Source organism: Charadrius vociferus, unplaced genomic scaffold (assembly GCF_000708025.1).
Source record: "Charadrius vociferus isolate BGI_N301 unplaced genomic scaffold, ASM70802v2 scaffold195, whole genome shotgun sequence".
Taxonomy (NCBI): Eukaryota; Metazoa; Chordata; class Aves; order Charadriiformes; family Charadriidae; genus Charadrius; species Charadrius vociferus.
In genome coordinates, this window is record NW_009648539.1 from 317,276 (window position 1) to 328,457 (window position 11,182).

Genomic DNA, 11,182 nt, shown 5'->3' on the forward strand with positions numbered 1-11,182 from the left:
GGCAGCCTGGAGACGGACGGCTCCTTCTACTGAAAGCTTCGCCTCCCGTCAAATTGGAGGAAAAAAAATAATAAAATAAAATAGCTGTTTATTCTGGAGTAACTTCTCCAGCTTTATCCACCCGGGACTCAAGAAGGAAGAGAGAGAAGCTGCTTAGGTGCCCATTCACTAGTGCACCCGCCAGGTCCCCCTTCCTCATGGTGGGTCACCCCTTGAATCTCCAGCAGCTTCCACTGCCTCCCGTGCCCAACCCTGTGCCGGCCGTGGGGACGGGGCTGGCTTCTGCCTGGCACCCCTGTGTCCCAGCTCCCCCATGTCCCGGCTCCCCTGTGTCCCAGGTCCCCAGGCAGGCAGTGGAGCAAGCCAGCAGGGCGGCCCTATGGAACACGTGGCCAAAGCAGGACAGGGTCTACTGGGTCCAAAGGTGCTGGGGACGATGAATTGTGTCCCTGCCTTCTGGCACAGACAGTATCTGTGGCTATGTCTCACTCAGCTCCATGCGACAGTCTCCAATATATTTGACTTTGTTAATGTTTCTGAAGGGTCAAAACCCCCAGATGTTTGTTCCTATGAGGCAAGCAAGATCCTGGCATCCTTTCCTCAGTCCAGGTGCAGATGTTCCCCGTCTCTGTTTAGACCACCACATTCACTTTTTTCTCCCTTGGCTTCCACTTGATAGCATCTCACCATCACAGTTTTCAAAGGGAAAATTCATTTTCTAAAGTACAGCCCAATGTAATAAGGGTATCTGATTCAAGTTTACTGTCAGATATGATGAAAAAAGGACCAGATTCATTTTCTTTCCCTTATATGGATGATTACCTCAGGCTACTTGCAATCTCATAGCAGGAAGATGAATTGCAGTTAATGAAACCACTTGGAGGGTATTTACTCAAATGAGTAAAAAAATAGTAGAATCTGGCCCATGTATGGAGAACTGCAGAACAATTCAACAGACATGTTTTAATGTGCATCTTGTGTGCAATGCATTTAATGTGCATTGCTCTGGTGTGCATTTTGTTAGTAAATTAATTTAATGTGATAAGGGAAAAGTTCACTGTTGGAGAGCTGAGTTCAGAGATATGTTCTGTACCACCATGTCCATCTTAATGAAAAATACCTCCCTGTACAAGTTGTTAAAAAGAAATATGTGTCTATTGACATGATGGAATTTTGCCTCTCAAAATAGGGAGGGGATGAGCACAGGTGCAGCAAACTTGCTGCTATCCACACCTCCTGCGTGGCCAGTACAGTTCTCCCCTACACGGCAGAGCAGGGCTTGAAATACAGCTTCTAAGTAGATGGCAGAGGATGGCAGAAAAGCAAAAGGAAAGATAAAAACATTGCTGAAAATGCTACAGCTTTCTAGAGACTGGCAGTGGGGAGGGGGATGAAAGAAGAGCACACCCAATTTCATCTCCAGAGAGTCTCAGAGGCAGAATCATTATTATTAGCCACATCTTCTGTCCGTCTCGTGCTCTGCTCTCTCTGCCATCTCATTTCTTCACCTGCACAGGCTGCCTGTGGCCGTCCTTTTCATATTTGCTTTCCCCCCCGCCCCGATCCTTTTACCGAGAGGAACCTTCCTTTTGAGGCACTGGCAATACAGGCTATTTCTTGGGAGTGTAGCAAGCAGGAAAGACTGGCTGGGCAACTAGGAACCAAAACTTTTATTCCTATTTCTCAGTCTGATACAGGCGTTCAGAAGCTTTCTCTGATCAGGTTTGGGTGTTCATCTTGAAATTTCTTCGACAATAAGCGGGGAAGGGCAAGAGGGAGAGTAACTTAGCCATTCCTCTGTAGGGAGTACCAGCAAGGCTTGAACATAGCCACCCATCACCGGCTGCTGCTGCCACCTAGGAGGAAAAACTGCAGATCTGCCACACCAACGTCTGGTATGATCTCTAGATGGAGGGAGATGTGTCCCACATGGAAGAGGGATGCAGATGCTAGGGGAAACTCAGGCAGCAGACCCTAAAGCCTGGTCTGTGTGATAGTTTAGGCACTACCAAACCTATATATTTTTTCCACTTTCTTTTTTAAAGTGAGGATCTTGACTTCTCTGTATGTCAGCATTCCCCAAAGGATATTATGCATTATTATTTCATGACCATGAAAATTTGTATACGTACCATTTGTGTTTTAAGGATAGTTCTGAAATCAGATCTTAATTGCTCCTGACTTTGAGCTAGGAACAAAGTATGGAGACTTCAGATCTGGTTAGGTGTCATGACTGAGCTGCTCTAATTGCTTCTGAAAGAAACAAGCACGTTCCCTCCTCCTCTGCCCCCGTCATCTCCCTGTTTTCCTCTTGGTTCTCGCCTGCCTAGTCCAGCCTCTTTCCCCAGCGAAAGACATGTCTTGCTGCCCTGTGAGTTTACTCAACTCACTAACAGAGCAGAAAACTGTAAAGCTGTTCTTCGCTGACATTTTCAGACAGGTTAGAAATAATAAGGCCAAGAGCCGGGTCCTGCACTTGGGTCACAACAACCCCATGCAGCACTACAGGCTTGGGGAGGAGTGGCTGGAAAGCTGCCCAGCAGAAAAGGACCTGGGGGAGTTGATTGACAGCCGGCTGAATACGAGCCAGCAGTGTGCCCAGGTGGCCAAGAGGGCCAACAGCATCCTGGCTTGCATCAGGAATAGTGTGGCCAGCAGGGCTAGGGGAGTGATCGTCCCCCTGTACTCAGCACTGGGGAGGCCCCACCTCAGAAATTGTGTTCAGATTTGGGCCCCTCACTGCAAGAAGGACATTGAGGTGCTGGAGAGTGTCCAGAGAAGGGCAACAAAGCTGGTGAGGGGTGTAGAGCACAGGTCTTATGAGGAGCAGCTGAGGGAACTGGGGCTGTTTAGCCTGGAGAACAGGAGGCTGAGGGGACACCTTATTGCTCTCTACAACTACCTGAAAGGAGGCTGTAGCCAGGTGGGGTTGATCTCTTCTCCCAAGTAACAAGTGATAGGACAAAAGGAAATGGTCTCAAGTTGTGCCAGGGTAGGTTTAGATTGGAAATTAGGAAAAATTTCTTCACCGAAAGGGTTGTAAAGCATTGGCACAGGCCGCCCAGGGAAGTGGTTGAATCACCACCCCTGGAGGTATTTCAAAGATGCATAGATGTGGTGCTGAGGGACATGGTTTAGTGGTGGACTTGGCAGTGTTAGGTAAAGGGTTGGACTCGGTGATCTTAAAGGTTTCTTCCAACCCAAATGATTCTATGATTCTGTGAAAGTCCTGAGGATGCTGCCGGGCACACACCGGCAGAGCTGTTGCAGGGAGGTGTGTTGCAGGGCCAGGGGCTCCGGGACACTGGTGGCAGAACTGTCCCACTGTTAGAGCTGTATCACACATCTGCACCTTGCAGATGTGATGCAATATTGCAGTTGGATCAGGGTAGTCAGCCCAGCAGGCAGCACCTGTAGGTTCCTGAGAGTGCTTTGTGTTTCCTCCTAAGACAGCAGGAAAAATTTGCTGGATTTTGGGGCATGTACGGAGCCCACATCCTTCTCTTTGGTTGGGGAACAGCTGCTACACATAGCAAGTGCAATTCTACCTTTAACATACAGGTGTCTGCTGCTTTGAAATTATGGAATAAGAAGAAACAGACTAAGAAAAAAAATGTTAGTTTTTAATATAGTTTTAATAAAGTTTTTAATTGTTTTAATAAAAAAGTACAGGGTGAAAGGAATCTGATGAAGCAAATGCAAGTAGCATGGCACTCACAGTAGACTGTTACCAGCTTCATTTTATGGTAAATCCCACAGCAGGCATTTGCGGGGAATAAAGCCCTGTCATCCCAAAAGATTTTGATACAGCATTCAGACAGGGGAAAGGGTTTATATCTAGTTATTCAGTCTCTGAGCTTTCAAATACCCCACTGGCTTTAGTAGGAGTGAAAAATCGGACAATTCTGGTAAATATATGTGTGTGTGTACGCATACCCTGTGCGTATGCGCACACATACCCATGTGTGTACACACACCTGTATACATACACACATATACACAGACATCTCCAGAACAGGTCAAGAATTGACCCAGGAAACCGGGATTCAGTAAAAGACAAAAGCCTGGGTGCTCTAGGATCAGGGGCTTAGCCTTTAATAACAATGTGCTACAAGCTGCAAAATTCAAAGCTAGTTTTAGATTTCCCAAAACTTCAAGGTTCTTCAGACTAACAGATTTAATTCTAGTCCATCCTCTGTAAAATATGTATCTAAGTGTCTCTCTGTCCCATAGCAATTTTCCCTTGAAAAAAACCTCTGCATCAGAGAAACTTTGCTTCCTGTATATATTAAAATGTGACTGTTTCACATTGTATTCCTGTATTCCTAAAGGAAGCTATATTCCTACTCTCATTTTAACTGAGAATTAAGCTTGACGGAAATTAATTAGTAGAAGTTGAATTAAGGCAAGCAACATCAAGAGCAGTAAAAATAATCCTGGACCAACTGTATTAGCTCCTACCCAATTAAATTGCTGAAACGTTTGAATTACTGCTTAGAGCATGATGACAACATCAACCTGGTCCCCTCTCCATCGCTGTGTTGGGCACATCACAAAATTGCACATCACAAGTGACAGTGCAGAGCTGGAATAACACCAGGCTTCAGCAGCCAGGAGCGAGATGCCTTGGCACAACCAGCTGGAGGAGCCTGGCATGGTGCCCACCTCTGCTGCCCACCTACCTGTGGCCTCAGCATCTCCTCAGGCCAGGACCATGAGGAGTCCTCAGCCTGAGGAGCTTCAGAGCCCACACGTTTCTCTTAGCCTTCAGACACAAACTGTGTTGCACAGGCTCAAGTTGTATTAGGCTGTTAGTCCCTATTTTCCTCATTACTTAATTCTTTATGAGAGTTAAAAAGAAAAAATAAATCAGTCTTTAAGAACTGCCTTGGCACTCAAGTTAATGAAATGTAAAACTGGATCATTAGGAATTATTGTTCTCTTTGATTGATTTCATCACCCTCTGTCATTAGCACTAGGTTTTCTATGGAAATAGATTATCTTTCACGGGGCACAAATGAATCTCCCGTTCTCCTGCTAGAGGGTCAGGAAACTTTCAAGAGCTGCTCAAACCTTGAAAATATATTTTAACATATAAATATTTCTTTCTAATTTCCTGTGGCGTAGTTGAGTTACTGAAAAACATCACAAGGTTTCACGTACGTTTGAACGTGTCCTTTAGGCAGTGAAATTCCCCTGCAGAGTACTGAGCCTACCAGAGGAATCCAAATGTATTTTTTCATTTATGTTATTAATCAAAAAGAATATGTTGCAAATGACTCATGGAAGTTTTACTGCATCAGCGTGCAGCAAGTTTATCGGGTCACATTGCAAACCAGAAGCAGAAAAATGGCACAATATAAAATACAGAGTATAGCTTCGTGGACAAGGGAAAAGCCTAGAATTATTCACTGATTTAAACAAGGGAAAGTGTTCAGACAGGAAAAGCTTTCCCATGTATATATAGAATAAAGAATTTGTAATCTATTTTGTCCCGTTTTCTTTTTACTTTCAGCAGATATTTCTTAGACGTAGTTGCCCATGAAAGCCAAAGATATTTATTTTCTTCTTCCCTTTTACCACTTTCTAGAGTCCACACCACAAATTTTAATTGTCCGGCTCTTCTCATATACCCCCTTCCAATTAATTTCTTTATTAACCACATGCCAACTTTTCCCTCTAATTTGGAAACAGTATCATCTGGAGAAGCCAGTGAGATACCTTGGCAATGACTGTGGCAGATTGCAGTTTACTTGTAGTTCTTCAGATTAGATGGAACAATGATGATGTAAAAATATTCTGGAACTTTTGTCCAAAATATTCTGGAACTTTAGTCTACATATTAAAAATGATGCCAAACACAGCATCACCTATTCCTTTTGTGCTACATTTGTGCTACCAGTCACCATCAGGAAAAATAGCTTAATTAGCTGTAAGACGAGGTTTAATCAGTTTGTAAGTGGAACTGTAAGTGGAATTGTCTTTGCCTGGGATCAGAGTCAGTGCCTCGGGAACAATTTTTCTAGCCTAAGAGGATGCTCTCCAATGGAATCTGCTACTGTGTGCCGTGTCGTATGTCCATCCACAGGGTGTGAAAGGGAGAAACATCTGTCCATAGCATGTGAAAGGGAGAACAAGCAAGAGGAAATGCTGCAATCCTTTTCCAGTCCTTCTACATGCAGTTTCTATTCTTTGCACCAAGTTCAGGCCAAGTGATCTCATTATACCAATACTGAATCTGGCTCTTTGCAGCCTCCCTTTATGAGAGCCTGAAGCAATTCCAGAAATATTTTGAAGTTCCACTAAGGTTATGTAGAAAGAGAAAAAAAAACCACAAAATCCACCATCTAATAAGCTAATTCCCTGTGGACTCTTTCGTTGTGCTGTTATTTACATGAGTGATCTGAAGTCATTTAAACAGGCAGATTGTTTTACACAATATACATACGGCATTCACAGGGCTGTGATCATTTAGATATGTGGTAGCTGAAAAGAGTCAAGTGTAATCTTTTCTAGTTCAGTGACTAGATTATACATTGTAGTGTATTGATTAAGAAGACATTTCTACAGCTGATACTGTCAGAAAAGTTACCATGTTGTCATGTAGGTTAAAATCAGTCCAGCTCTATGGCTGCAGACTGTCTGAAATGAGTTTATGTTAGGAATTTGCACCAGGATGATTTTAAATTTGTTTCGCTGGCAAGAGTGATCTAGGATAGCTAAGGCCCACCCACTTGCATCTTGTTATGCCAGAGATTTTAAAATGCAGCCCAGCTGTTTCCAGAGGTCTGTGTGCTCTCTGTTACTAGGAGAGAAATGGAAAGCAAGTAACAGATTCTTGGAGATGGAAAAAAGCATCTTCACTGTAGGCACAAGTGACCACCAAGTGGATACTTTCGATATTGCACATTAAAGGTTTTGTAAACTAGAAACAGACCTTCCAGAGAAAAACTGTGCTGCTTTTCTCCATTCACATAAGCAAATTGGAATTTATAGCATTTTTCTAACTGTTTTGCTTTGTTCTTTTGTCTCAAGGGCTGCATATTATAGTAGTCTACGTTTAAAAAACAAATTAAATGTAGCCATCACATATGATAGATTATAGCTCATTTACAAGTGGGTATGTCCATCTCTTGATTTCTCTTCTAAAAATCCAAATCTGAAATAGAAAAAAAAAAAAAGTATTTAGCAAGATCATGGGTGACTTTCAGTATCAGTTCTGTAAAACTTAATTACCTTCAATTATTTCCTTGAAGCTGTACTTCGCAGTTTCTTTGTGAATGATGAATGGCTGGGCATGGAGCAAACTGCAAAACGATCCATTAGTGAAATTCAATTTTCTACCAGTCTTTGAAAGTAATTAGCTTTTCTTTAGGTAATGTATTGTTAGTTTGCACGCATCCAATGCTGTATGACATTTGTTTAGGGAAGAGTAGACAATTTAGTTGCTGTACTGCTTACAACAAATCGCTCATAATTACACCCAGGTTAAGTACCATTAGTGCAAGCGACTCCCCTATGTTACTCCTGAGCAAAAAATATGCGTATTGGGATCCTGTCCAGCTGCTGGAGCAGCAGCAGTGCCACTGCTGTATGATGTTCCTCCTGTTACATAGAAGCATCCTCCAGGAACCTGAGTGGTTCTGGTGGCCAGGCCTGTTTTTGAGGGGGTCATTGCTACATGGTCATCAACAGCCAATGTAATAAACAAGGAGTGTGTCCTGGTTTGAGTGACACAGGATCAATTTCTCTTTCAGTAATTTTACTTTTCAGTAAGGTCTCTTCTAATGCTTGGGTAAACTGCATTTTTAGAAGACTCTAGTGTCTGCATTTGTGAAAATGTTTACTTTACAGCCAGCCACGGTATGAGGGTTTCAAGGTCTGAGTGTTTTCAAGCTAGCCAGGTATGAGGATGAGGAGGACTGAGAACCAGGCACTTGACCCAAGCTGGCCAACAGGATTATTTCATACCCTAAGCATCACATTCAATACAAATTAGAAAGTTTGCTGAGGAGTTCTCTCTCTCTTTCTTGATGGCTGTGATTCTAAGAACTTCTTGCCCTGGTGCCGGAGCCCCGAGGCCTTCCCTTCCTCCTGAAGCCATTGCACTGATAGTGTCCGACATTTGCTGTCCACTGCTGGGAGTGCACAGCTTCCTACTGATATCATTGGCTGAGTGTAATCCTTCTATATTTTATGTTGGTATTGGGATCAATATTGGTTCTTTAGTATTATTAATGTTAATTATTTAGTGTTATTCTATTAAATCTGTTTGTATTTCAGCCCCCATTTTTCAGTTTCCTTGTTTTTTTCCCCGAGTCCCCTTCCCGGGTGGGGAGGGGTCATCAGGTGATAGAATAATTTTCTAAATTAAATGACAATAATTTGCTATGGGTTCTTCAAACCACAAGAGTGCCACAACACTGCCTCCTGCTTCGAGCAGAGTTGTCTGTGGCTGAGAAGCCTCAGAAGTGGATTTCCATAGCTTCTTCCACCAGCACAATTTTTGTACCTTATTTGCAATGCACTTCCTCACACAAAAAAAAAAAGAACAGAGAGAGGAGAGAATTTGCTTCTCATCAAAGCCAAGTTGGTGTGTATGGTTTACTCAGTAGACGGGTCTTTCAGGAGATGTAACATTCCTCTCTGTCACTTCCTACGCTATTTTAAAATCTGGCATTGAGTCAGCTCTTCCTACCAGGCCACATTGGTTTTTGCAAGCTGTCTTTTGATGAGAAACTAAATTGGCTGAGAAATATTTTATAAGGCAATAAGGTATCTTTTGGACAAACTTAATTTGTTATGGGTTGGAGCCAATGGCCACTGCAGTTAGCAGGAGTCATCCGATGGTTTTCAGTTGGCTTTGTCAGTATAAGTATCTTTCAGCTTTAAGGATGTGTGATTACAAAAATCCTCAATTAACTTAGCTACCCAGTTGTACCTATCTACACTTGTGCGATGGATAATCAAAATTTTGTCCTTTTTCTTATAAACAGAACCTCATAAAAGCTTGAAAAATCCCTTTGTATGAAGCTTTTGCTCCAGAACTTCTTATCATTAAATTGACATTACTTTTCCTATTTTTTTTTCTAAAGTGACGTATTGTCATCCTTTTCCTGTCTTCTGTTTTCTGTGATTTTTCTTGAGTACAATCCCATTTTCTTCCCTACTTACATTTTTTCAGTCCTCCTTATTCTTCAGTGATTTACCCTTTCTATCCTTCTTAGCCCATAATTATCTACCACCAACAGCATCTGTCTCATCTCTCCTCAGATGATTTTGTGTGTTGTAGAAGGAAGCTCCTCTTCCACATCCTTAGCAAAAGGCTTCTTCTGGAAAAAAAAAAAAAAGAGGGCTTAATTCTGACCCAATATCAGTAGAATTACTTTTGATTTACACTAAGGTACATAAAAGGAGGAATACACAAAGATGCCATTACTAGACAATATTTAATATTACTTGTTTTCGTGACTCCCTGTTTCGTAACTATAACTAAATTATACTTTCAGCCCATGATGTACAGATACACATACATATGTTCTTATCAAAAGAATGCCTAGAAAGTCTCCCAAAATGAAAAACAAGGATTGCATTGTTCTGGATGCGATCCTCAGTCTGGGAAGAGGATCCACCAAAGGATGGGGAAAGGAACCATAGTGAAACCACAACAGACACTGAAGAGCAGTCCTGCAGAGCTGCAACCCTGGAGGAAAATTCCAGCTGGGGAAGCACTTAAGCTCCATTTCCTTGAGGAGAGCATGCAGCGCTGGCCAAGTCTCTTCAATATTTCTCTTTCACTTTGGCAAATCAACAACCTATAAAAGACCGAAATAAAATCTCCCAACACTCCAAGATATACTCAAGGAGAAACTGAAAATGACATCTACTCTCACACACATTCCATATGCTTTCAGCATGGATACACTGGGCATGGTGTTGGGATGAAAAATTCGGATGAAATACAGGGTAGCGGAGATCAAGTTGCAAAAGGGTAAATGTTTTGGCGTTTGGGCTCTGTGGTCATTCCAAAGTGAAGTGCTGGACTGAAGCAGTCTCTGAGGGCTGTGGTTCTCATTTGCAGTCAGGCCGCATCTAGCTGGGATATTGACCCTTTGCTTGCCTGTCTGTTACACCTGCCTGTTGCCTGACACAAGTCCCACGGTTCCCATTTTGAGCTATTGCTGTGTTACATTAATGCAGAGTATCAGGACAAGCAGGCAGAAGCACAAAATGCTTTAGTGACTCTTAGGCAGAGGAACAGGCAGTGAACAAAGGGACGTAAGTGCATTTTTTACTTTTTTTAGAGCACTGGCACAGCTGGAGCTGGCCTAACACTTCAGCAAACAAGGAATCAATTGGCATGCCCATTCAATGACTTTCCAAGATGTGCAGAGCCAGTCCTCCAAGGTGCCGGGGAAGAACAATTTACTAACAACCTCTCCCACTGTTCTTTCATCTGTGCCTCAAAATCAGAAGCAGGGACAGTATCTGCCTTCTCTGAGTCTAAGATCTCCAAAATAGAAAGACTACCTGTTCCTGGGCAACATTTGGGCAGTGCAGTGTACAGCGTGCTGCCAAAAGCATAATATTTGAGCAATCTGCACATTAAATTTATAAGAGTTTCTTTTTTGTCTGGCTCTCTGCCATGCTCTCTAACTTCAGTCAGTCTCTCCAGCCTTCTAGACAGGTTAGCCAGTCTTCAGGTTTATTTTGGGTTCCTAACAGCGACATTTCCAATATGTCACTGCTGCATCCTGACAAGAGGACATGGAAAACACAGATTGCAATATAGTGTACAGACTCAGTAAAACGGCACTTACAGGGAGGGACAAAGCCACCTTGTATAAAGTCTGGAAAAAAGGAGTGAAGAGTTATCCAGCAGTGCATGGCGAGACCCTTGTATTCTACTTTATGCTCTCATGGTTTGCAGATAAATCTAGTGCCTACGATGCAAGACTTCAAGATCTATGGTGTCCTGAATTGGCTTAGTTAAGTAGCTAGTGACTGCTGAAGGCTTAGACTAAGTCTGGTACTTTGTGAAGACACCAGAGGATTTGAAGTTGCAACAAGCCTTTGAGTGTGGTTTTTAACAGAAAAATAACAACCTTATTGATATAGGGGCTACCAGAGTTGCAGAAAGGTTTGATGCATCGACCACGGAGACAAGAGGTTGGGAACAGGA

General features: G+C 42.7%; 1 protein-coding gene across 1 annotated transcript in view; it reads right to left on the bottom strand.

The window, feature by feature from the left end:
• The window catches only part of FAM69C (family with sequence similarity 69, member C), a 13,469-nt gene extending 11,632 nt beyond the window's left edge, over positions 1 to 1,837 (bottom strand). The window contains exons 1-2 of the mRNA XM_009885896.1: positions 1,811 to 1,837; positions 1,161 to 1,260 (exon numbers count right to left, since the gene is read on the bottom strand). Coding sequence (XP_009884198.1) covers positions 1,161 to 1,260; positions 1,811 to 1,837 — 127 coding nt within the window. The remainder of the gene's footprint in view (positions 1 to 1,160; positions 1,261 to 1,810) is intronic.
• Between the last annotated feature and the right edge of the window lie 9,345 nt (positions 1,838 to 11,182).